The sequence below is a fragment of the Mya arenaria genome, chromosome 3 (genome assembly GCF_026914265.1).
Source record: "Mya arenaria isolate MELC-2E11 chromosome 3, ASM2691426v1".
NCBI lineage: Eukaryota > Metazoa > Mollusca > Bivalvia > Myida > Myidae > Mya > Mya arenaria.
The window spans coordinates 87,075,634-87,102,123 of record NC_069124.1 but is presented as its reverse complement, the minus strand read 5'-3'; the positions used below and the strand labels follow the sequence as shown (position 1 = coordinate 87,102,123).

At 36.5% G+C, this 26,490-nt stretch overlaps 1 protein-coding gene across 4 annotated transcripts in view; it reads left to right on the top strand.

Moving 5' to 3' along the window:
* LOC128227107 (thrombospondin type-1 domain-containing protein 4-like) overlaps positions 1 to 26,490 on the top strand; it is a 101,811-nt gene that overhangs the window by 34,901 nt on the left and 40,420 nt on the right. For all 4 annotated transcript variants that reach the window (XM_052937314.1, XM_052937317.1, XM_052937318.1 and 1 more), the window contains 2 exons: positions 14,036 to 14,240; positions 24,555 to 24,730. In XM_052937314.1, coding sequence (XP_052793274.1) covers positions 14,036 to 14,240; positions 24,555 to 24,730 — 381 coding nt within the window. The remainder of the gene's footprint in view (positions 1 to 14,035; positions 14,241 to 24,554; positions 24,731 to 26,490) is intronic.

Sequence of the window (26,490 nt, the reverse complement as noted above, 5' to 3'; positions counted from 1 at the left end):
TGTTTATTGTAAGATATTCATCATTAAAAAATAAATTAATTAAAAAGCAAACTTTAAAAATAGTTAATAGAGCAACAAAATATGTTATATGTTCTACCTAGCAGCTAGGGTTCAGCTAGGGTTCAAGCGGGTACAGTATTCTGATCTTATATAATGTATTGTGTTTGGCTTACATATCAGTAAGTCACTTTACTAATCTATTGAATCTGATTTAATTAAGACCCAAGACAATGATCTAATTGTATTGTGTTAAGCTACATTAAATTCTAGTTCTATTTCATTTGCTTAGTTTGTTAGTAGTAAGGTTGATTTATTCTCAGAGGTTGTTGCTTAATTGTAAATATTCTCGTCTTAGTGTATGTATACATTAGGGGCGTGTTCAGAAACTGACCTAAGAGGGGAGGCACATTTTGATAATTTTAGTCTTAAATGTTGCACTTGTGAAATTGATGCATAATTTCTCCACCATATTGAATTTTAGCGGGAGGGGGATGCAGGTGTGCAAAAAAACACTCCTTGCTCTTCCCTACTGCTACCCTCTCACTGTCACACACACTCAGACCCCCCCCCCCTCCCCCTGCCCCCTAAATTTAAATGCATATAACAATGACTATATATATATAAGGAGGATAACTCATCCATAACTTTTTCAAGGTACAGTCAAACCTGAATTAAGTGGCAATTTATGCAGGTTGGAAATTGCTTCCACTTATGCTTTGTTTAAGCAGAGGTCCTATTATATATCTTCTAAATGACAATTGGTCATCTTAACCACCATCGAACACCACCATCATTATCATCATCATCATTAAATAACTTTACTTCAAAATCATAAATTCATTCTAGTAGATAAATGTTTCACATACATGTTTGCAATAAATGGGAAAGACAATAAATAAACAAGTCCACATATATATACACAAGAGTAACAAGCATCCAAAAACCATGAATATACACAATTTATTGAGTTCCTCATTTCCTGTAACTTTTCTTTGCTTTTAGCATTTGGTTTACCACTGCTCTCATATTCCTTTACAAGTTTAGCGAACACTTAAGGGCCTTCCACAGTGCAAATGTCATTTGAAGGACCAAAACATAAAATGTTTCAGATATTAATTTTCCATTCAGTTTTGAGGTTAAATATTTAACAAACATAATACCTATATCTGTTGTAATTTGGAGTTGAGAACATTTTATGAAAGAAGATTTTATTTGATTTCTAATCAGAAAGAATTTGCATTTTTCCGGCAATGTCTTTAAACAAAATGAATATCAATGTCAAGATTGTAAGTCAGTACTATCAAATATAAACATTGTCTTGAGGCTTTGTGGTGATTGCAGTAATTATAAGAAAGAAGTTAATCATTTTTGTATCCAGGAAATTAATTTAATCTACTATTTTTAATTATTTTATTGAAAATCTTTCTTCTTAATTATAAACAGATCTTCAAGAACTCACAAGACTTTGTTGATTAGGTGGTCTGGACCATTTTGGCTCAGAACATAGATATATATTGTAGACATACTTTTCCGAAAAATGTAAATGATTTTTGGTCCAAATTCTGATAAAACCTTCTTTCTCACAATTTGTTCAGTTCTTATAATAACCCCAAAACATGTTGCAAAGGAGGTTTATTTTTCTCTTTAAATAAAGCATGAACTTTTGAATGGTTTTGCACTACGACCATTTTCTAATAAATTAATACACTGAACATGGAGTCAGAATCAAGCATTTGCGATTTTTTCTTACTGTCACCCATAATCATAATTAAAAAGATAATCACGCACAATGCAATGTAAATATTTGTTCATAAAAATAGAAATCCGTGGACTTTCAAAATTAAATTTGAAATTAATACAAATCGTAACTAAGAGTTTCATTCCTTCAAGTAACAATGCAAACTGTGAATTTATAATAACTGTGTTCTTTGTCAGTATTTGATCATAAACTTCGTAATTAATAAAGTTTTTTCAGGTATCAATTGATTAAAGATGTCAAAACATTCGCCAACATGTTAAAAACCTGATTTGTAGAGGAGTCAATAAGTAGGGCAATTGTGTAATATGCACATTGATTTGTTGACAAGATTTTGCGAGGCCGTCATATTTTTCCATTACCTTCAGTATGTAATTAAAGCTGTGTATGGGAAAATTTATTCGCAGAAGTCTCAGATACATGAGATTAGTGGCCGCTAATAAGTGTTTATATGGCTGCATGTGGTCAAAAATTAATGACTACAGCCTCGTTAGACAGTTGGCCGCTTAATGCACATACCTTATATACTGAAAATGTACAAGGAGAATTTGGAGTGGTCCCAAAAGGGAGGTGGCCTTTTAAAGCAGGTGGCACTCTGACCAGGATTGACAGTTCATATTATGTTGGCAGTCACACACACACTCAAAGGAATGTTCTTGGATGGTCCTCTTTCAGTTCCATTAATTAAAATGGTTCCGTATAGAACTTTGGTTGCCATGAAAACCAAAAGGAAAAACATTGAAAATCTTCTTCTCAAAAAACGCTGGCCAGATTTCATCAGTATTTTACGGCAATGTTCCTTAGGAGACCCTTTATCAAATTCCTTCAAGCCATGTTGGTTTATAAAAAGACATCGCCGAGGTGGCGTGGCTAGTTTTCATTTTATAACGCAGGCCAGATTTCGATTTCACAAAATTGTCGGGGTCTGTGTGCATCCAGAGAATAACCCTTTTTTGTAGGTATTGTCTTCAAACTTCATACACAGATAGATCTCATTTAGCGGAAGTGCAGTGCACAAGAACCGTAACACTTTGTGCAGAAGGTTTTGCGTTATTGCTCTTTGTTAATACTTATTTAATGTCCAAAGCATAACTTGGAAAGGTCTTTGAGGTGTTGACTTCATATACGGATATATCACATTGAGGGGAAGTGAAGTGCACAAGAAACTCAACTGTTAGTGCAGTATGTTTTTAATTAGTGTCCATTGTTTAATGGAAATCATTTGTCCTAAGGTGAAGTTGATACTGTTCTTAATTTAGTGGGAGATATGGCAGTCTGGGTCCTGATTTAAGACTTAAAATTATACTTTTTAGCCCAAACGCCTAAAATTTGCAAGCTGAGACAGTCGGCCAGTCACTCAGAGAATGGGAAAACTGACACAGACTCAAATTGAGCTAGTTTTGGATGTATTTATGTTTGTATCACCAATCAAGAGTTTTCATTAACAATTCAGAGTCAAATTCCCTTCAAGGAGTGATGTCAACATTATGTCATTCTACTTCTGTAAACATCTCTATATGAAAACACTGTTGGTGTCAAATGTTGATATATTGTTACATGAAGAGTACACTGTTAATTAAAATATGTCATTATTTTTGTAAGAAGTAATCCTTAACATTATATTCTTCCTAACATTCTCTGTGACCCTGTGGATATCAAAACATTGACTGCTGCCAAAATATAGGTAATTTGGGATAGAATTTCAAATTCAGCAATATGGATTTTTGAGATTATTTTGAAGTGGAGAGATTTTTCTTTGGAATTACATATGACCTCCCTTGATCATAAGTATGTTGTATTTTGATATGTATGGTTGTCATTGTCTGCTAAAATGTACCTGAATGTTTGGTCTAAAATGTTTATTTAAAGGGAATTTTAATGGTAGTGTGTTACTAAAACTTCACACAATTGTACAGTCTACTTTGTGTCTCAGGGATCACATTTTAACTATTTATTGGAATCATTGGAACTCAACACAATTGTAGAGAACCATGGGAAGATGATGCCTAAAAATGTGCTCTTATTTCAAAGTTCAAGGTCGTACTTAGAGATAAACATTATACAATATTGATTTCACAGCAATAATTTGTGTCTTAGCCAATACTTCTAAACTGTTAATGAGATTTCAATCAAACATCGCAAATGTTACACACTTAACATGCTAAATATGTGCTATTATCTCAAAGGTCAATGTCACACTTGGAAGTCAATGTTATACTATATGGATTTCAAAGCAATAATTCTTGTCTTTTTGAATTTTAATGGAAATTCAATCAAACTTCACAGAATTGTAGAGTACCATGAGAGGGTGTGTTACTCTAGCTAACCCTAAAAGTTGTGCTTTTGTCTCAAAGTTCAGTGTGACAGTTGGAGGTCAATGTTGTTAATATGTGGATTTTATAACAATAATTCTCTGACCCTTATTTTATTCAAGGTCAAATGTCATAGTCATGCCAACATTCGCAGTTCAAGGTTAAAAATTTTGTCTTCACTTTCATAAATTTTTTGGAGAAGCATTATAAAAAATCACTGCATTTTTAGCTCTACTATTTGAAGAATTACGGGTGCGTGGGTTTCGGCATAACACCTTGGTTAGGGTTTTACATGTAAGCACCTGTAAGTCATTATCTCAGTTAACATCATGTATTGCATTGAAAATTTAGATATGCATTCCCAACTATCCAACATACTTAATTCATGAAGTTAGATAACACTTTTTTGAATTAATGCAAATTATGGGCCTTTATTAAATTAAAAATTCTGGTTTAGGTTTTGCATGGAAGCACACGTAGGCTATATCTCAGCAACTACTTCATATGTTGTTATTCGATTTAGAAATTCTGATTAAGATTTTACATGTAATGAACCACATTGAAGACAATATCTCAGCAAAAACATCATTTATTGCATTGAAACTTTATACAAGGGCTCCCAACAATCCTTCCTTCTTAATTAATCAAGTTAGATAACTCTATCTTACAAATTATATAAATTTGGCCCCTTTATTTTTAAGTTTTGCATGTAATATCATTTTACAATGATCTGTGCATGTTTCACTAAATTTTTCAATTCTTAAACTTGTGCACCAGTCAATTGTAACCACGGCTCACCCAGGTCTGAGGGTGTACCGGGGATACCAGGGGAAATGGGCTGTGTTTTTACCTTCCAGGTGGCCCCGCAGTGCTGGGTGAATGCGGTGGTTTTGTTTTTGTGCCAAATATTGTGGGGAATGGGCCTTACCTAGAGTCTCTTTGGTGCGGGGGCATTTGGCGGGGGTTTCACCAGCAGTTCGTCCCTACAGGGTGGGTACTTTGCCCGGACTTGGCTGGACCGAAAGTCAAAGTCCCCGCCTTTCTCCGGACCTGGTTACAATTGACTGGTGCAATAAAAGCTGCTTAAAAGTCAAGCGTGCTGTCTCTGTGAGAGTGCTTGTTTTTAAGAACACCTTTATTTAATCGTCCACATGATGCATATGTTTTTTACTAGTAAGCCAAGTATCTTTTATTCCTGTTTTTTACTTGGTGACTGGTGATATTATTCTAATTGCTCAATGAGGTGGAATTGTGTGGCAAATTTGGTCTCTTGTCTACACTATTGAGCTAGAACATTTGTGTTAACAGGGGGATAAAGTAATGATGTTTATCATATAAATGTCCAACATGGTGAACCCTAACAGCTGATTAATTGTATATTTTTCAATGCAGTGCTAACCTTGTTGCTTACCTTCTGCCATCCAACAATGCTGGCCTTTGTGTGTGAAACTCAAGGTTGAGTGACACATGGATTAAAGGTGTTAAGGACATAATATGCAATTTGCTGATAATGCATGTTCCAAAAGTGTGCCCCCGATTTATCAGCATTACCAAGGGCATAAAATACCCATTTTGCTAAGCTGGAACATTAGGAATGTAAATAAAGGCTGAATCAGTGAGCTCGACCTGCAGGGTGAACGGGGAGAGGACATAAAAGGGACTTTTGACAATCTAGGTCACTGGGAAAAAGCTGGGTTACAGATGATCAAACAAACAATTTGGTTCATGTAAAAAAAACTTTGGCAAGTATGTTGGTGTTATCTTACATACAGCAGAGGAGTGGTTGGCAGCTTTGTTTATGGGGGTGAAATAGAAAAAAGTGTGTACTTTTTATAACCTGTCCAAATAAAGTAATATGAAATAATGCTATTATTTTAGAGTGAAACATATCTTGATCATTAGATAGCATAACTGTTCGAAATTTATATATTTTTTAATTTGATGGCAGTGTTTTTGTTATCTTATGTTGCATATTTATTTGGGTAAATCAGCAGTCAGCGCCTTTTGGTTTTAATCAGGTGAATCTATAAAATTAAACAATGGCTGGGCCAGTGTCAAAAATATATTCCCTAACACTGGATATTAGCATGCATTAAGCAAATAAATGTGGCGAGCATTTTGCGATGATGCAGGACTAATTTATTTTCGTATTAAAATGAAATGCAATTACTAATTATCTTCAACCATAACTTATTTCAAATTTAGTTTCCAATCTTGCCAACCCATTTTTTCAACAAATTTTCATTTTTCCTAAGTGTACATTGTTCCATTATCATTTGCCATTATTATTTTAGAGGGTGATTATGTTAGAGGTAAGCCTAGTAATTTGACTAAGCACAGATGTCCCATATTTCTGGAGGCAGGCACAGCATGCAACCAACATGAACTTTATATCCATGGTCAAATTGAATATGACATATAACTTTAATCAAACACTGGCATATTAGCTTACTTGAAGCAATTTTCAGTTTTCCGCAAACAGAAGTGTAGCAAAACCCAATGAATGGCTTGCAATTTAATATGAGTATTTTGGGAGAATGTGATTCAAAACAACTTATTTAAAATGTATGTGTACTTTTATTTTGTATTTTACTCACAAAAGCAAAAATGTGGTTTTGAGAAGTGTATTTACGAGCGTTTCGTAGAATAGCGAAGTAAAAATTGTCTAATGCGGTACTGGTTTATATTGATTGGTTTATGCACGAAATTTTCGTGCAGTATTATATTGAATAATTTGGTCATTCTACCTGACGATTGCATACCGTTCATATCGAATTTTCCAAGAAATATTTTATAAAATGTTATTGATTTTTCTTATGTGAAATTGATCATGTTTATTTGTTGAATTTTTTTCATCGGTTTTGTTAAGATATTCAGTAGATGAGGCCCGACATTGGGACTCGTAACCTTTCACCGGCAGAAAGGGACAAATGGGTACACGTTTCCAGAGCGAATTTTTTCATTGTTTTTATCTCTGGTTTTTCGTGGGCGATTCGAGTCACAGCTGAATATCATTTTGTAAGGTACTGTAACTGGCTCTGTATGTCTCATGAATACTGTTATATTCATATTCATTGTATATGGTACCATGCCGGCTAAGTTCACAATTACACGTCTGGTAAAAGCAATTTGCTTGTTGTTTTTCTGTGAAAAGTTATATATATTAAGTAAAGCTTAGACGAAGTATATGTCTCTTACTTTATAAAGGTAAATATAAGCTTGATACAATGTAGTCATTTAGATGGTAGATGGCAGCTGGATGCTTGGTCCCTTCTGGTGGTCATTGTTACAGCACAGCCTGGTGACTTAGTTCCTCCTGGTGGTCATTGTTACAGCACAGCCTGGTGGCTAGTCCTTCCTTGTGGCGATTGTTACAGCAAAGCCTGGTGGCTAGTCCTTCCTTGTGGCGATTGTTACAGCACAGCCTGGTGGCTAGTCCTTCCTTGTGGCGATTGTTACTGCACAGCCTGGTGGCAGATGTGTGAGGAAAGGTTACAGTACCATCCTGTCATGCCTTTTGACCAGGAGCAAGCACACACACTGGCCTTGGGAAGAATTGCTTGTCTAGCTGGCATCACAAAAATTGATATGTGCATCATATCTGGGGACCACACCTACACCCCCTCCCCCACAAGTCATCATTTTATTTTGTCTTGATGACTATGTATGGAATACCCTAATACCCTGTTGAGATGGCTATGTATGGAATACCCTAATACCCTGTTGAGATGGCTATGTATGGAATACCCTGTTTATTTTATATGAGTTGTGTAATTACTGCGTTTTAAAGGATCAATTGAGTTCAATGATTTCTTGATTCTGTCCTCATTTATCTTTCACTATAATGAATTTCAGTGTAATATTAATAAGTATGTTGACCAGTATGCTTATTTTCAGGTCATTGCCCACAATTCATCAAATAGTTTGAGAATTGCTTCAAGTAATTGTTAAAAATCAATGTTGACTTAACATTTAATTACAAGAATAATGTTTATAATATGAAGTGTTTAGCCACAATTGGCTATGGGCAATTTCAGATAGAAGTATTTGAACAATCAGACGAGAGTGTTTGATAGCTCTCTTGTTTCTAATTTCTGTGTTTGATAATCATTCCACATGAGCACTCTGAACCTGTCCTCACATTCCCCTCGTGAAATCTTCAGGAATTTTCAAAGACACTAATAGTTTTAGCAATTAAGCTGTCAAAGACAGAAAATCACCCAATTCTATTTTAACACTTCTCAAAAAATTCAGAAGCTGCCAACCAATAATGTAGTGATGAAAACTGTTAGCAGCTGAAGGCAATGTAAGTCTGTGGGCTGGCTGGGAGATAGCAGTAAATATATTAGCAGTGGATACAATTAATTGACAGAGTTTAACACCCCACTTGCAACTACTACCAGAAGTGAAGAATATCGGCTGTTTCATCTTGTTTGGTTCCATATGGATGTAATTCAACTTGTTTCATTATAGACTTCAATGGTATTGCTTCAAGTGTGGTTGTTGCAAACACTCCTTCCAAGTATATGTTAGAGTTCATTTTGGCGATCTACAGAAAATGCATGGAGCGATGGCAGTGAGGCCACAGACCTACTAGCTTCCCCCTTGGTTAAGTCATGTGGTATTTTGGAGCTAAAGTTATACCTGCCCAGGCGTCAGCTTCATTAAATGAGTGTCAGTAATGGTAAATTGTGGCAACTTTGTGAACATGTTATAAAAGCAAATAAAACTGATTGATGTTTGTACAAAAATGGAAAAGCACCAAAACATGAAGTTTATAATATTTTTCGTTTAAAAATAAACAAAATGTTGATAATTAGGTTATTAGAATTACCTAGGTTTGTTTGTATAGTACAGAACTTTGCTTGGAAGACCTCATTAAGTTTTTTATTCATAATGATCAACAAAAGATTGCACATTTTGGCACTGAATTTGTTCGATTGTATATTATTAAGAGCATTTTGAAAGAAGAAATGTAAATAAATTTGAATATTGTCACATAAATATTTTAATTGAGCACTGAAAAGATGTCAATACGATTTGATAGCTGATTATACATCTATTTTCGTATTCGGATTCATGATGTAATCCTCAAGAAAACAGAAACCTTTAAGTGTCAATCATAGTTACATTGCACATGCACAGAGGGTAGATCGAGCGTTCTATGAAAAATAGACGACATTACCTAATCATATAGATTGACAAAATACTCTCTACGAAAATAAATGTTTATATTCAGTGTCAATTCTGCTCCTCATGATATAGAGCTACAGTAAATAGGGTAAATCCTCCATTGTCATTGGTCCAAAAATATGTGCGAAAACCAAATGAAGATGTAAAATCCAGGCAGATGGTACCTTTACCTAAATAAGGTACACATAAAGCAATATTGTTTTGTGTTTTTATGTTGTATGTCTGGTGTTTGTTGTGTATCAGTTGATATCAGTGTGGACAAGAACGTTGTTATTTGAGTTTACTATAAATGTGTATCAGTTGATATTTGTGTTGTTAAGAATGTTGTTATTTGAGGTTAATATAAATGTGTATCAGTTGATATTTGTGTTGTTAAGAATGTTGTTGTTTGAGGTTTATATAAATGTGTATCAGGTGATATTAGTGTTGTCAAGAATGTTGTTATTTGAGGTTAATATAAATGTGTATCAGTTGATATTTGTGTTGTTAAGAATGTTGTTATTTGAGGTTTATATAAATGTGCATCAGGTGATATTAGTGTGGTCAAGAATGTTGTTGTTTGAGGTTAAAATAAATGTGTATCAGGTGATATCAGTATGGTCAAGAACATTGTTATTTGAGGTTAATATAAATGTGTATCAGTTGATATTTGTGTTGTTAAGAATGTTGTTGTTTGAGGTTTATATAAATGTGCATCAGGTGATATTAGTGTGGTCAAGAATGTTGTTGTTTGAGGTTAATATAAATGTGTATCAGTTGATATTTGTGTTGTTAAGAATGTTGTTGTTTGAGGTTTATATGAATGTGTATCAGGTGCTATTAGTGTGGTCAAGAATGTTGTTGTTTGAGGTTATATGAATGTGTATCAGTTGATATTAGTGTTGTCTAGAATGTTGTTGTTTGAGGTTTATATAAATGTGTATCAGGTGATATTAGTATGGCCTAGAATGTTGTTGTTTGAGGTTTATATAAATGTGTATCAGGTGCTATTAGTGTGGTCAAGAATGTTGTTGTTTGAGGTTATATGAATGTGTATCAAGTGATATTAGTGTTGTCTAGAATGTTGTTGTTTGAGGTTTATATAAATGTGTATCAGGTGCTATTAGTGTGGTCAAGAATGTTGTTGTATGAGGTTTATATAAATGTGTATCAGGTGATATTAGTGTGGCCTAGAATGTTGTTGTTTGAGGTTATATGAATGTGTATCAGGTGATATTAGTGTGGTCTAGAATGTTGTTGTTTGAGGTTTATATAAATGTGTATCAGGTGCTATTAGTGTGGTCAAGAATGTTGTTGTTTGAGGTTCATATTGTGTATCAGGTGATATTAGTGTGGCCAAGAATGTTGTTGTTTGAGGTTATATGAATGTGTATCAGGTGATATTAGTGTTGTCTAGAATGTTGTTGTTTGAGGTTTATATAAATGTGTATCAGGTGATATTAGTGTGGCCTAGAATGTTGTTGTTTGAGGTTATATGAATGTGAATCAGATGATATTAGTGTGGTCTAGAATGTTGTTGTTTGAGGTTTATATAAATGTGCATCAGGTGATATTAGTGTGGCCAAGAATGTTGTTGTTTGAGGTTATATGAATGTGTATCAGGTGATATAAGTGTGGTCAAGAATGTTGTTGTTTGAGGTTTATATAAATGTGCATCAGGTGATATTAGTGTGGCCAAGAATGTTGTTGTTTTAGGTTATATGAATGTGTATCAGGTGATATTAGTATGGTCTAGAATGCTGTTGTTTGAGGTTTATATAAATGTGCATCAGGTGATATTAGTGTGGCCTAGAATGCTGTTGTTTGAGGTTTATATAAATGTGTATCAGGTGATATCAGTATGGTCAAGAACATTGTTATTTGAGGTTAATATAAATGTGTATCAGTTGATATCAGTATGGTCAAGAACATTGTTATTTGAGGTTAATATAAATGTGTATCAGGTGATATCAGTATGGTCAAGAACATTGTTATTTGAGGTTAATATAAATGTGTATCAGTTGATATTTGTGTTGTTAAGAATGTTGTTGTTTGAGGTTTATATAAATGTGTATCAGGTGATATCAGTATGGTCAAGAACATTGTTATTTGAGGTTAATATAAATGTGTATCAGTTGATATTTGTGTTGTTAAGAATGTTGTTGTTTGAGGTTTATATAAATGTGCATCAGGTGATATTAGTGTGGCCTAGAATGTTGTTGTTTTAGGTATATATGAATGTGTATCAGTTGATATAAGTTTGGCCTATAATGCTGTTGTTTTAGGTTTATGTGAATGAGTATCAGGTGATATAAGTGTGGTCAGAAATGTTGTTGTTGAAGGTTTATATTGAGTATCAGGTGATATTAGTATGGCCTAAAATGTTGTTATTTGAGTTTATATTGGGTATCAGGTGATATTAGTGTGGCCTAGAATGTTGTTGTTTGAGGTTTATATTGAGTATCAGTTGATATTAGTGTGGCCTAGAATGTTGTTCTTTGAGGTTTATATTGAGTATCAGGTGATATTAGTGTGGCCTAGAATGTTGTTGTTTGAGTTTATATTGGGTATCAGGTGATATTAGTGTGGCCTAGAATGTTGTTGTTTGAGGTTTATATTGGGTATCAGGTGATATTAGTGTAGCCTAGAATGTTGTTGTTTGAGGTTTATATTGGGTATCAGGTGATATTAGTGTGGCCTAGAATGTTGTTATTTGAGTTTATATTGGGTATCTGGTGATATTAGTGTGGCCTAGAATGTTGTTGTTTGAGGTTTATATTGGGTATCAGGTGATATTAGTGTGGCCTCGAATGTTGTTGTTTGAGGTTCATATTGTGTATCAGGTGATATTAGTGTTGTCAAGAATGTTGTTGTTTGAGGTTCATATTGTGTATCAGGTGATATTAGTGTGGCCAAGAAGGTTGTTGTTTGAGGTTCATATTGTGTATCAGGTGATATTAGTGTGGCCTAGAATGTTGTTGTTTGAGGTTTATATTATGTATCAGGTGATATTAGTGTGGCCAAGAATGTTGTTGTTTGAGGTTCATATTGTGTATCAGGTGATATTAGTGTTGTCAAGAATGTTGTTGTTTGAGGTTCATATTGTGTATCAGGTGATATTAGTGTGGCCTAGAATGTTGTTGTTTGAGGTTTATATTGGGTATCAGGTGATATTAGTGTGGCCTCGAATGTTGTTGTTTGAGGTTCATATTGTGTATCAGGTGATATTAGTGTGGCCTAGAATGTTGTTGTTTGAGGTTCATATTGTGTATCAGGTGCTATTAGTGTTGTCAAGAATGTTGTTGTTTGAGGTTCATATTGTGTATCAGGTGATATTAGTGTGGCCTAGAATGTTGTTGTTTGAGGTTTATATGAATGTGTATCAGGTGCTATTAGTGTGGCCTAGAATGTTGTTGTTTGAGGTTCATATTGTGTATCAGGTGATATTAGTGTGGCCAAGAATGTTGTTGTTTGAAGTTTATATGAATGTGTATCAGGTGATATTAGTGTGGCCAAGAAGGTTGTTGTTTGAGGTTTATATTGTGTATCAGGTGATATTAGTGTGGCCTAGAATGTTGTTGTTTGAGGTTCATATTGTGTATCAGGTGATATTAGTGTGGCCTAGAATGTTGTTGTTTGAGGTTCATATTGTGTATCAGGTGCTATTAGTGTTGTCAAGAATGTTGTTGTTTGAGGTTCATATTGTGTATCAGGTGGTATTAGTGTGGCCTAGAATGTTGTTGTTTGAGGTTTATATGAATGTGTATCAGGTGATATTAGTGTGGCCAAGAAGGTTGTTGTTTGAGGTTCATATTGTGTATCAGGTGATATTAGTGTGGCCAAGAATGTTGTTGTTTGAAGTTTATATGAATGTGTATCAGGTGATATTAGTGTGGCCTAGAATGTTGTTGTTTGAGGTTCATATTGTGTATCAGGTGCTATTAGTGTGGCCAAGAATGTTGTTGTTTGAAGTTTATATGAATGTGTATCAGGTGCTATTAGTGTGACCTAGAATGTTGTTGTTTGAGGTTTATATTATGTATCAGGTGATATTAGTGTGGCCTAGAAGGTTGTTGTTTGAGGTTTATATTATGTATCAGGTGATATTAGTGTGGCCTAGAATGTTGTTGTTTGAGGTTCATATTGTGTATCAGGTGCTATTAGTGTGGTCAAGAATGTTGTTGTTTGAGGTTTATATGAATGTGTTTCAGATGATTAAGTGTAACCAAGAATGTTGTTGTTTGAGGTTTATATAAATGTGTATCAGATGATATTAGTGTGGTCAAGAATGTTGTTGTTTGAGGTTTATATAAATGTGCATCAGGTGATATTAGTGTGGCCTAGAATGCTGTTGTTTGAGGTTTATATGAATGTGCATCAGGTGATATTAGTGTGGCCTAGAATGCTGTTGTTTGAGGTTATATGAATGTGTATCAGGTGATATAAGTGTGGTCAAGAATGTTGTTGTTTGAGGTTTATATAAATGTGCATCAGGTGATATTAGTGTGGTCTAAAATTTTGTTATTTGAGGTTTATATTGGGTATCAGGTGATATTAGTGTGGCCTCGAATGTTGTTGTTTGAGGTTCATATTGTGTATCAGGTGATATTAGTGTTGTCAAGAATGTTGTTGTTTGAGGTTCATATTGTGTATCAGGTGATATTAGTGTGGCCTAGAATGCTGTTGTTTGAGGTTAATAAATGTGTATCAGGTGATATAAGCTGGTCTAGAATGTTGTTGTTTGAGGTATTTGTTTGATGAGTGCACATGTTTTCATGTTGTAGATGTGTTTCAGGTGGTTGGGTGTGATGGCGTGGTGGGATCTGGTTTGAGGGAGGACCACTGTGGTGTGTGCGGGGGAGACAATGATTCATGTCGTGTGATTGCTGGAATCTTCACCCGGAGTCACCTTGAGTATGGCTACAACCACATCACACGGATACCCCAGGGTGCCTGCCATGTCAACGTCACTGAGCTTGCTTACAGCAGAAACTACCTCGGTAAGACTTCATGGTCCCTAGTCTCTATCACTTCCAAATTATTTCTTTAACTCATATCTTAGTTTAAGAATTACCTTTTCTAGAATATTATTTTCCTTTAAATTTGTATCCATCTGCTAACAATCGTTTATTCAGATGTAGTAGTAAAGCATATGTTAATGGTTAATGACCTGGCTGAAATTTCATGTAGTTGTTAATTGACATAATTAAATAGGATTCTGTTTGATTTCATATTTCACATGAAGTTTCAAATGGAAAGCAAATATTAAATTTATATACAATTATGAAAGCCATTTTTGTTAACATTTTGGAGGAAGTCCAATTAACTTGGTTCAAAGATATTGCAATGAATGTATGCTTTCATACTTCCTGAGCTAATTCACTAAAATAATAGCTATCTGTACAAATAACAAGGTCTAGTGATAGGCTGAGACTTAAGCAAACACCTTGTCCATAAATTTCGGCTGGGTCTGGAATAAATGACAAATGGACATGACCAGTTGACAATGATGACTGGTTGGAAGGCAAGTCCCCAACTTAAAATGTCTCATATACCCCTCACTATGTTTCCATAGGCTGATTTATAAGGTACAGTTCTACTTATATTTGGGTTTATTAAAACACACAAAAAAGATGAGAAAGAAAGTATTTTTTATGATATTTATTTGCTTGAAAAAGACAGTTAATGTTATGGCTGTTTTGATTTTGTATTCATACAACATCCTAAGTCATTTCCTAACTAAAGTCATTTTCTTAAGTTAAGTATCTCACTGATTATACTGTATAACAACTTAATAATAACTGAAATACTTCTTTTCCATTGATTTGATCGAAAATACATACTTCTATGTTGAACAGGTTATACATTTCTTTTAATTTGATTATGAACATTTTAGGAAATCATCTTAAGTTAGAAATGGCTTAATATGTTTTTTGCATTCAGTACTGGCCCAGTTTAATAAAGTTAAGGTCAAGAAGGTTTTTAGTCAATTTTACTGCACTATGTAACAGAATCTGGGCCTCATTCTTGGTTTAATTACCTTAAGGGGTCATTTTTGGAATGAAACAATGTGAGAACTGTATAGAAAGTTGTATATTTGAGTTGATTTAATTAAATTCTGATGTCTGATACGTGGGCTGTATTAGATCTTCAAGATTTTAACTATCATTGTTATGGGGGTATCCAGTTATATATATATGATGTCAAGTGCCTATAAAAAGCATGCAAAAACTCTCGTATATCCATATTTTTTAGGCATAAACTAATATTTAACATGATTATGGCGAATCAAGAATAATCCTGACTTAAGTTAAGATAATATGTAAATTTTAAGGGCCATTAATCTGAACAAATAAGCTCATAAATTTTCTAAAATGCTATAGGCTTAGCACATGATTTTCTTTTGTACAGATGTTTGCAATGGGTATCATGTAACAGTTAACATTCTGTACAATGATATTATGCATTCCAATTTGAACAAAATTTGGTGATATATGGTTGTTAAATGTGATAAAAATAAGGATTCCATATCTTATTATAAAACTGAACCCGGTATGTCATGCAAGATCAGCAATATCACAATTATCATATCCTATTATAAAACTGAACCAGGTATGTCATGCAAAATCAGCAATATCACAATTATCATATCTTATTATAAAACTGAACCCGGTATGTCATGCAAAATCAGCAATATCACAATTATCATATCCTATTATAAAACTGAACCAGGTATGTCATGCAAAATCAGCAATATCACAATTATTTTATCTTATTATAAATCTGAACCTGGTATGACATGCAAATCAGCATTATCACAATTATCATATCCTATTATAAAACTGAACCTGGTAATTGTCATGCATAATCAGCAATATCACAATTATCATATCCTATTATAAAACTGAACCTGGCATGTCATACAAAATCAGCAATATCACAATTATGAAGGGCCATAACTCTTGTTTTAGTTTTATTGCATGTTGATGCCCTTGGCATAATGAACAACTCTTACTTTTTACATATTTTTGACAGAAATAATGTCAGGCTTTAATTTGTTTTGAAATTACTGCCTTAATAAGGTTACTGAGCAGCTTGCATACCTGATATGGCCAGTAAAGTGTATTTGTTGTTTAGTAGAGCAAACTTTCCTTCTTTAATTATGACTGATTCCAATGTTATTTGGATAGCAACAGTAAATTCATGCATTTCTCATTGTAGACATTAATTATCAGTGTAAGTGTTTAGGTTATCTTTGTGAATTACTCCAATGGACACAGTGAGGTTTATTTACTACTTAATATAGATCACTGTTAACCTGAAAATCCCTTGAAGAAAGTCATGAAGTTTGAAAACTGTGTTTGAACTTCTACAGGGCAACATTTATCATTTTTGATAAGATTGAGAAAGGCTAGAATTTATGGGAATTTGAGTGTGTCTGATCTAGTGTGGGCTTGGTAGTTGTGAATGGGAATTGAACAGGCTTCAGAAAAACTAACAAGAGGGGCAACTAATATATTAAAATTTATTTTTAAATTTTGCTTGGTTGATGGAGTTCTATTTGTGAGACTCTATTTGTTAGGCCAGGTATATTGGTGGTGCTCAGTGTATTTGTCGGGCTCGGTATATTTGTAAGGCAATTGGTCAGCTAGGTATTTTGGTGGCGCTCTGTGTATTGGTGAGGTTCTAATGTTGAGTTGTTGTTTTTTGGATGGATCTATTGGTGATGGTAAATTGATAAGACTTGGTATTTTGGTGTGGCTCTTATGGTAATGTTAGGTATATTGGTGTAACTCAGTAAATTGGTGCAGATTTTGAAATTCACTCCATGGGTGGGGCCCGATATATTAGTGATGCTCATTATACTGGTGAGGCTATATTGTGGAGCCTTGGTATATTGGTGAGGATCAGTATATTTGTTAGACTCTATTTGTGAGGCTTGGTATATTGGTGAGGCTCAGTATATTTGTGAGGCTCAGTATATTGGTGAGGCCCAGTATATTTGTGAGGCTCGGTATATTTGTGAGGCTTGGTATATTTGTGAGGCTCAGTATGTTGGTGAGGCTCAGTATGTTGATGGGGCTCGGTATCTTTGTTAGACTCTATTTGTGAGGCTTGGTATATTGGTGAGGCTCAGTATATTTGTGAGGCTCAGTATGTTGGTGAGGCTCGACATATGGGTGAGGCTCGGTATCTTTGTTAGACTCTAATTGTGAGGCTCCGTATATTGGTGAGGCTCAGTATATTTGTGAGGCTCGGTATCTTTGTTAGACTCTATTTGTGAGGTTCAGTATGTTGATGAGGCTCAATATATTGGTGAGGCTCGGTATCTTTGTTAAACTCTATTTGTGAGGCTCAGTATGTTGGTGAGGCTCAATATATTGGTGAGGCTTGGTATCTTTGTTAGACTCTATTTGTGAGGCTCGGTATGTTGGTGAGGCTCAATATATTGGTGAGGCCTGGTATATTGGTGAAGCTCTATAGGTGAGGCTTGTTATATTTGTGAGGCTCTATTGGTGATGCTAGGTATATTTGTGAGGATCAGTAAAATGGTGGTGAGACTAAATAGGATCAAATAGGATCAACATATTGGTGAACCTCTATTGGTGAAGCTCAGTCAATTGTGAAGCTCAGTATATCAATGCGGCTTTAGTACGAGGCTCCCTATGTATGTTTATGTATGTTTGTGAGTCTCTAATGGTTGGGCTCGATATATTGGTGAGGCTATTTTGGGGAGGCTCAGTATATTGATGAGGCTCGATATATTGGTGAGTTTTGGCATTGTTTTTTGTGCATTGTTGTATTGCTTGCGATATCCGGAGAGCCATTTCATTTCATGAATAGTAAAAGTTATTTCCATCTTTTGCCCTGTTATTAAAAATATTATGCTCATTCAAATATTCTTGCTGTTGAGCATTATATCAGAGTGCATTTATTTAAAAGTCAGTTGAAACATTCAATACCTCATTGAAGATTTAAGTTCTTATTCTTGTCTTTTTTAGTCATTGACGAAATACTGATGTAGGTGACAACAAAGGGGGTGATTTGGTATTTGATCGCTGTGACCCATAGGAGCCTACAAGAGTTCTCACTTGTCGTGTTCTACTCACATGGAGATTGTAGCGTTCCAGCTCACGTCCCATGTTTGTATTGCCAAAAGTGGTTCAATACACTTACTTTATGAAATCAGGTTCTTAGTGCCCGATCAATCTTGCCGTGACAAGTATGTGCTAAAACGATTTGATATATGGAATCACTGGGTCAAATATTACCCTGTAATTCTGATATATCAAAATATAAATATTGACATACGGAGTAAATTGACTCATTAATAAGTGGTCTCGACATGCGTATAAAACTGGAAAGATAAATACAGACATGGGCAAACATTTGCAGACATGCCAAATATGAAAGTGTATAGATTCACTTGACGGCTAGTTTAATTTGAGTTATGAAAAAAAATCTGATTATTTGTTATTTGCTTTAAATAATGCTATATTAGATCAAGCAGATTATTTGTATTTAGAGGTTGACCTTTTTCCTGACACCTGTTATTACCTGGTGATTTATTTGACCACCTATCATTGGATTAGGTGAAAGAAGCACAAAATACACTGTTGGATCCCTTATTATACAAGCCTATAATAAAAATATTATCAGTTTAATTACTGGTTCAGTCATTGGTGATTGATATTTACCCACCTGAGGAAAAACAACTCCTTGAGTGTCTTCTGTTATCTTAAGTTTTCATCATACAGGTTTTGTGATTAATCTCATGTTAATTTTCAACGATGGTTAAATCTTTGGCTAAGATAATGCCTCTAAATGAACTTTAGCAAGGACTTTAGGTTCCCTTATGGACAATGTTAATGTAAACACACCTGTGTCCGGTTTTGTGGGCTGGAGACATAATTTTTTGTCATGTCCTTTATTCAGTCTGCCTGTTGGTCAGTAGGTGTGTTGCAAATAATTGTTCCCATTTAAAAAATGTGCTATTCCAATTTAAACAAAATGTCATAGTTACTGGTTTAAATGCAGTAGCCAGTAGGAAGCAGTTGCCAGCATTAATCAGTACACGGCGGCGGGAGGCAATAGCAGGCCGAAAGCAGTTACCAGCATTAATTAAGTAGTAGATGGCTGCTGGAAGCAAAAGCATGTGTGAAGCAGTTGCCAGCATTAATTAAGTAGTAGATGGCTGCGGGAAGCAAAAGCATGTGTGAAGCAGTTGGCAGCATTAAGCAGTAGATGGCGGTGGGAGGCAATAGCAGGCCGAAAGCAGTTACCAGCATTAATTAAGTAGTAGATGGCTGCTGGAAGCAAAAACATGTGTGAAGCAGTTGCCAGCATTAATTAAGTAGTAGATGGCTGCTGGAAGCAAAAGCATATGTGAAGCAGTTGCCAGCATTAATTAAGTAGTAGATGGCTGCTGGAAGCAAAAGCATATGTGAAGCAGTTGCCAGCATTAATTAAGTAGTAGATGGCTGCTGGAAGCAAAAGCATGTGTGAAGCAGTTGCCAGCATTAATTAAGTAGTAGATGGCTGCGGGAAGCAAAAGCATGTGGGAAGCAGTTGCCAGCATTAATTAAGTAGTAGATGGCTGCTGGAAGCAAAAACATGTGTGAAGCAGTTGCCAGCATTAATTAAGTAGTAGATGGCTGCTGGAAGCAAAAACATGTGTGAAGCAGTTGCCAGCATTAATTAAGTAGTAGATGGCTGCGGGAAGCAAAAACATGTGTGAAGCAGTTGCCAGCATTAATTAAGTAGTAGATGGCTGCGGGAAGCAAAAGCATGTGGGAAGCAGTTGCCAGCATTAATTAAGTAGTAGATGGCTGCGGGAAGCAAAAGCATGTGTGAAGCAGTTGCCAGCATTAATTAAGTAGTAGATGGCTGCTGGAAGCAAAAGCATGTGGGAAGCAGTTGCCAGCATTAATTAAGTAGTAGATGGCTGCTGGAAGCAAAAGCATGTGGGAAGCAGTTGCCAGCATTAATTAAGTAGTAGATGGCTGCTGGAAGCAAAAACATGTGTGAAGCAGTTGCCAGCATTAATTAAGTAGTAGATGGCTGCTGGAAGCAAAAACATGTGTGAAGCAGTTGCCAGCATTAATTAAGTAGTAGATGGCTGCTGGAAGCAAAAGCATGTGTGAAGCAGTTGCCAGCATTAATTAAGTAGTAGATGGCTGCGGGAAGCAAAAGCATATGTGAAGCAGTTGCCAGCATTAATTAAGTAGTAGATGGCTGCGGGAAGCAAAAGCATATGTGAAGCAGTTGCCAGCATTAATTAAGTAGTAGATGGCTGCGGGAAGCAAAAGCATGTGTGAAGCAGTTGCCAGCATTAATTAAGTAGTAGATGGCTGCTGGAAGCAAAAGCATGTGTGAAGCAGTTGCCAGCATTAATTAAGTAGTAGATGGCTGCTGGAAGCAAAAGCATGTGTGAAGCAGTTGCCAGCATTAATTAAGTAGTAGATGGCTGCTGGAAGCAAAAACATGTGTGAAGCAGTTGCCAGCATTAATTAAGTAGTAGATGGCTGCGGGAAGCAAAAGCATATGTGAAGCAGTTGCCAGCATTAATTAAGTAGTAGATGGCTGCGGGAAGCAAAAGCATGTGTGAAGCAGTTGCCAGCATTAATTAAGTAGTAGATGGCTGCGGGAAGCAAAAGCATGTGTGAAGCAGTTGCCAGCATTAATTAAGTAGTAGATGGCTGCTGGAAGCAAAAACATGTGTGAAGCAGTTGCCAGCATTAATTAAGTAGTAGATGGCTGCGGGAAGCAAAAGCATATGTGAAGCAGTTGCCAGCATTAATTAAGTAGTAGATGGCTGCGGGAAGCAAAAGCATGTGTGAAGCAGTTGCCAGCATTAATTAAGTAGTAGATGGCTGCGGGAAGCAAAAGCATATGTGAAGCAGTTGCCAGCATTAATTAAGTAGTAGATGGCTGCTGGAAGCAAAAGCATGTGTGAAGCAGTTGCCAGCATTAATTAAGTAGTAGATGGCTGCGGGAAGCAAAAGCATGTGTGAAGCAGTTGCCAGCATTAATTAAGTAGTAGATGGCTGCTGGAAGCAAAAGCATGTGTGAAGCAGTTGCCAGCATTAATTAAGTAGTAGATGGCTGCGGGAAGCAAAAGCATGTGTGAAGCAGTTGCCAGCATTTATTAAGTAGTAGATGGCTGCTGGAAGCAAAAGCATGTGTAAAGCAGTTGCCAGCATTAATTAAGTAGTAGATGGCTGCGGGAAGCAAAAGCATGTGTGAAGCAGTTGCCAGCATTAATTAAGTAGTAGATGGCTGCGGGAAGCAAAAGCATGTGTGAAGCAGTTGCCAGCATTAATTAAGTAGTAGATGGCTGCGGGAAGCAAAAGCATGTGTGAAGCAGTTGCCAGCATTAATTAAGTAGTAGATGGCTGCGGGAAGCAAAAGCATGTGTAAAGCAGTTGCCAGCATTAATTAAGTAGTAGATGGCTGCTGGAAGCAAAAACATGTGTGAAGCAGTTGCCAGCATTAATTAAGTAGTAGATGGCTGCTGGAAGCAAAAACATGTGTGAAGCAGTTGCCAGCATTAATTAAGTAGTAGATGGCTGCTGGAAGCAAAAGCATGTGTGAAGCAGTTGCCAGCATTAATTAAGTAGTAGATGGCTGCTGGAAGCAAAAGCATGTGTGAAGCAGTTGCCAGCATTAATTAAGTAGTAGATGGCTGCTGGAAGCAAAAGCATGTGTGAAGCAGTTGCCAGCATTAATTAAGTAGTAGATGGCTGCTGGAAGCAAAAGCATATGTGAAGCAGTTGCCAGCATTAATTAAGTAGTAGATGGCTGCTGGAAGCAAAAACATGTGTGAAGCAGTTGCCAGCATTAATTAAGTAGTAGATGGCTGCGGGAAGCAAAAGCATGTGTGAAGCAGTTGCCAGCATTAATTAAGTAGTAGATGGCTGCTGGAAGCAAAAGCATGTGTGAAGCAGTTGCCAGCATTAATTAAGTAGTAGATGGCTGCTGGAAGCAAAAGCATATGTGAAGCAGTTGCCAGCATTAATTAAGTAGTAGATGGCTGCTGGAAGCAAAAGCATGTGTGAAGCAGTTGCCAGCATTAATTAAGTAGTAGATGGCTGCTGGAAGCAAAAGCATATGTGAAGCAGTTGCCAGCATTAATTAAGTAGTAGATGGCTGCTGGAAGCAAAAGCATGTGTAAAGCAGTTGCCAGCATTAATTAAGTAGTAGATGGCTGCTGGAAGCAAAAGCATGTGTGAAGCAGTTGCCAGCATTAATTAAGTAGTAGATGGCTGCTGGAAGCAAAAGCATGTGGGAAGCAGTTGCCAGCATTAATTAAGTAGTAGATGGCTGCTGGAAGCAAAAGCATGTGTGAAGCAGTTGCCAGCATTAATTAAGTAGTAGATGGCTGCTGGAAGCAAAAGCATATGTGAAGCAGTTGCCAGCATTAATTAAGTAGTAGATGGCTGCTGGAAGCAAAAACATGTGTGAAGCAGTTGCCAGCATTAATTAAGTAGTAGATGGCTGCTGGAAGCAAAAGCATATGTGAAGCAGTTGCCAGCATTAATTAAGTAGTAGATGGCTGCTGGAAGCAAAAACATGTGTGAAGCAGTTGCCAGCATTAATTAAGTAGTAGATGGCTGCTGGAAGCAAAAGCATGTGGGAAGCAGTTGCCAGCATTAATTAAGTAGTAGATGGCTGCTGGAAGCAAAAGCATGTGTGAAGCAGTTACCAGCATTAATTAAGTAGTAGATGGCTGCTGGAAGCAAAAGCATGTGTGAAGCAGTTGCCAGCATTAATTAAGTAGTAGATGGCTGCTGGAAGCAAAAGCATGTGTGAAGCAGTTGCCAGCATTAATTAAGTAGTAGATGGCTGCGGGAAGCAAAAGCATGTGTGAAGCAGTTGCCAGCATTAATTAAGTAGTAGATGGCTGCTGGAAGCAAAAGCATGTGGGAAGCAGTTGCCAGCATTAATTAAGTAGTAGATGGCTGCTGGAAGCAAAAGCATGTGTGAAGCAGTTACCAGCATTAATTAAGTAGTAGATGGCTGCTGGAAGCAAAAGCATGTGGGAAGCAGTTGCCAGCATTAATTAAGTAGTAGATGGCTGCTGGAAGCAAAAGCATGTGGGAAGCAGTTGCCAGCATTAATTAAGTAGTAGATGGCTGCTGGAAGCAAAAGCATGTGGGAAGCAGTTGCCAGCATTAATTAAGTAGTAGATGGCTGCTGGAAGCAAAAGCATGTGGGAAGCAGTTGCCAGCATTAATTAAGTAGTAGATGGCTGCTGGAAGCAAAAGCATATGTGAAGCAGTTGCCAGCATTAATTAAGTAGTAGATGGCTGCGGGAAGCAAAAGCATGTGTGAAGCAGTTGCCAGCATTAATTAAGTAGTAGATGGCTGCTGGAAGCAAAAGCATGTGGGAAGCAGTTGGCAGCATTAAGCAGTAGATGGCGGTGGGAGGCAATAGCAGTTGGAAAGCAGTTGCCAGCATGCTCCTTAATTTGAATAAGTTGTTTTGTTCATGTTGAATAATAGAGCTAAGAATAGTCAGTGTCAAAAAGTACAGATTTGTCATAAAATCCACATAATCTAATGTGGGGATTGTCCTTTGAGTTTGACTGCGCATGCTTATATGGATTTGTATTTCTTATAATTGCGCTCGGTTTTCCAAAAACTTTTAATCAGTTTTGTATAAATTATTGTGTGATAAACTCATGGGACATATTTCTATTAAATCGCTTGATTTAAAAAACGTTTAAAATCAATATCCAACATTCATATCCTGAACACAAAATTTTTACATTGATTTTCAGTGATGATCTCATTTTCCATCTCGTATGAACACATGCTCGCCCATTTTGATTAGTAAGGCGAGGTTCCTTACAAGGAATTAATTTGGTAAATTCCATGGAAAGCTCAAAATTAGAAAAAAGTGCTGTATTTTTATATTTTAACAAGGAAATTGACAGAATATTTTTGACAAAACACATTATAATCATCACATTTTACTAAGAATGAGTGAATTTGTGCTCAAGTCAGGATAGCAGAAAAATCAGATAGAAAATCATTTTGGGGGTGAAACTTAAGACTCTCTCTGAGAGTAAATGAACCATACTGATAGCCTATTTGGCCCCTTATTTGGAATGAGATTCATGATATCACAAATTTTAATGATAAACAAATATGCAACCTTACTTTGAGCTGGTGTAAGTTTTATATCTGTCATTTCCTGTTCTAATGAGAAACCTGTGAAACTGCTGGATACTGCTCTCCAACCAGTAGAGCAGTGGTTAATACATAATGACCTTGCATATGATACTCACCAAAAAGAGTTATTATTTCAGTTTTGAAGTATACCAATGGAACAGGAATTCTGAACAGCGACCGGAGCATGATAAAGGGCCCAGGGCTGTATAAGGGAGCAGGGACCACATTCTCCTATGGAAAGAGGGCAGGACCAGGCTGCCCTGGAGAGTGTGTCTACACAGCAGGGCCTCTCTCCCAGGATTTAGATATACAGGTAGGCACCATTATTGAGCAAGAGGGCAGGGCCAGGCTGCCCTGGGGAGTCTGTCTACACAGCAGGGCGTCTCGCCCAGGATTAAGATATACAGGTAGGCACCATTATTGAGCAAGAGGGCAGGGCCAGGCTGCTTACACAACAGGGCCTCTCACTTAGGATGTAGATATACAGGTAGGTACGACCCTTGAGCAAGAGCAAGGCCTGGCTCACACGGCAGGTCTTCTCACCCAGAATATGGATAACAGGTAGGTACCACCCTCACCAGGAAGCCTTTATGTACATTAGGGGGTTTGCTTCTTAGCTCAAATTTGATTGTTTGCAACCCCAGTATACAGATCAACAATTGCAAAAAGACTCTCAGGCAGCGTATTATAATTATGAACCTACCTCTCTTGTGCATGCATACAATGTTGCATGTGCAACCTTAATATGTCACAGACTAGACTAAGGTTATTCTTGAGTTTTTTAAGAAAAATCGCTCCTTTTTATGAAGAAAAAGAAAAGATATAATAACATTGCCAGCCCTTTTCTTTCTTGACAGAAATAGTTTCAATAATGTTTACTTGTGTGAATAATCTTGTGCAGTAATTGCTCTTGTCTGTCGACAGAGGAAAATTCAATTACCTGTGATAAATTAGACCAAACTGCTGAAATGACAGAGTTTGGAGATGAATTCTGCTGCTTGCAAAAGAAATGAGAAATTTGTGGTAATTTTCCTGTTTGCATATAGATAACAAAATACACTTTGATTCATGTGTCATAAAGATAAAATCCTTTATTTGTCAAAAACTCTACATTGTAATTATGTTGTTGTTTCTTTCCTATAATGTTACATTTTGGGCTGATATTGGAAGCCTGTGTGGGAATGAAGCACATTGCTTGTCAAGCACTGCATCCAACCATTGCTTAATATTATTGGGCAATTTTATGTGAAAAAGATTGCCTCAATGACTCAATTAAACAAGATTAATTGAAACCATATCAAATCATATCATCATCTTTATTATGCCCCCCTTCGAAGAAGAGGGGTATATTGCTTTGCACACGTCGGTCGGTATGTCGGTCTGTCGGTAGACCAAAGCTTGTCTGACTGATAACTCAACAATTCCTGAACCTATGGTCATCAAACTTGACATGAAGGTTGGGCCTGACCAGTAGATGACCCCTATCCATTTTAGGGCTCATCTGGTCAAAGGTCAAGGTCACAGTGACCTTTAATGGTAAAATAATTTTAAAGCTTGTCCGAGTGATAACTCAACAATGCCTACATCTATGGTCATCAAACTTGATATGGAAGTTGGGCCTGACCAGTAGATGACCTCTATTGATTTTGGGGGTCATTGGGCCAAAGTCAAGGTCACAGTGATATTGAATGGTAAAAGGTTGTCCGAGTCAAAACTCGACAATGCCTGCACCCATGGCCCTCATATGGACTTGGAGGTTGGGCCTGACCAGTAGATGATTCCTATTTTTTTTTTGGGGGGGGGGGGGTCATTGGGGCAAAGGTCAAGGTCAAAGTGACCTTGAATGATAAAAGTCTGTCTGAGTGATATCTCAACAATGCCTGCACCCATGGCCCTCAAACTTGACTTGGAGGTTGGGCCTGACCAGTAGATGACCCCTATTGATTCTAGGGGGTCAAATGTCAAGGTCACAGTGACCTTGAAAGCAAACTTGATAGTTCCTGGACCTATTGTCATCAAACTTGACATGAAGGTTTGGCCTGACCAGTAGATGACCCCTCTTGACTTTGGGCG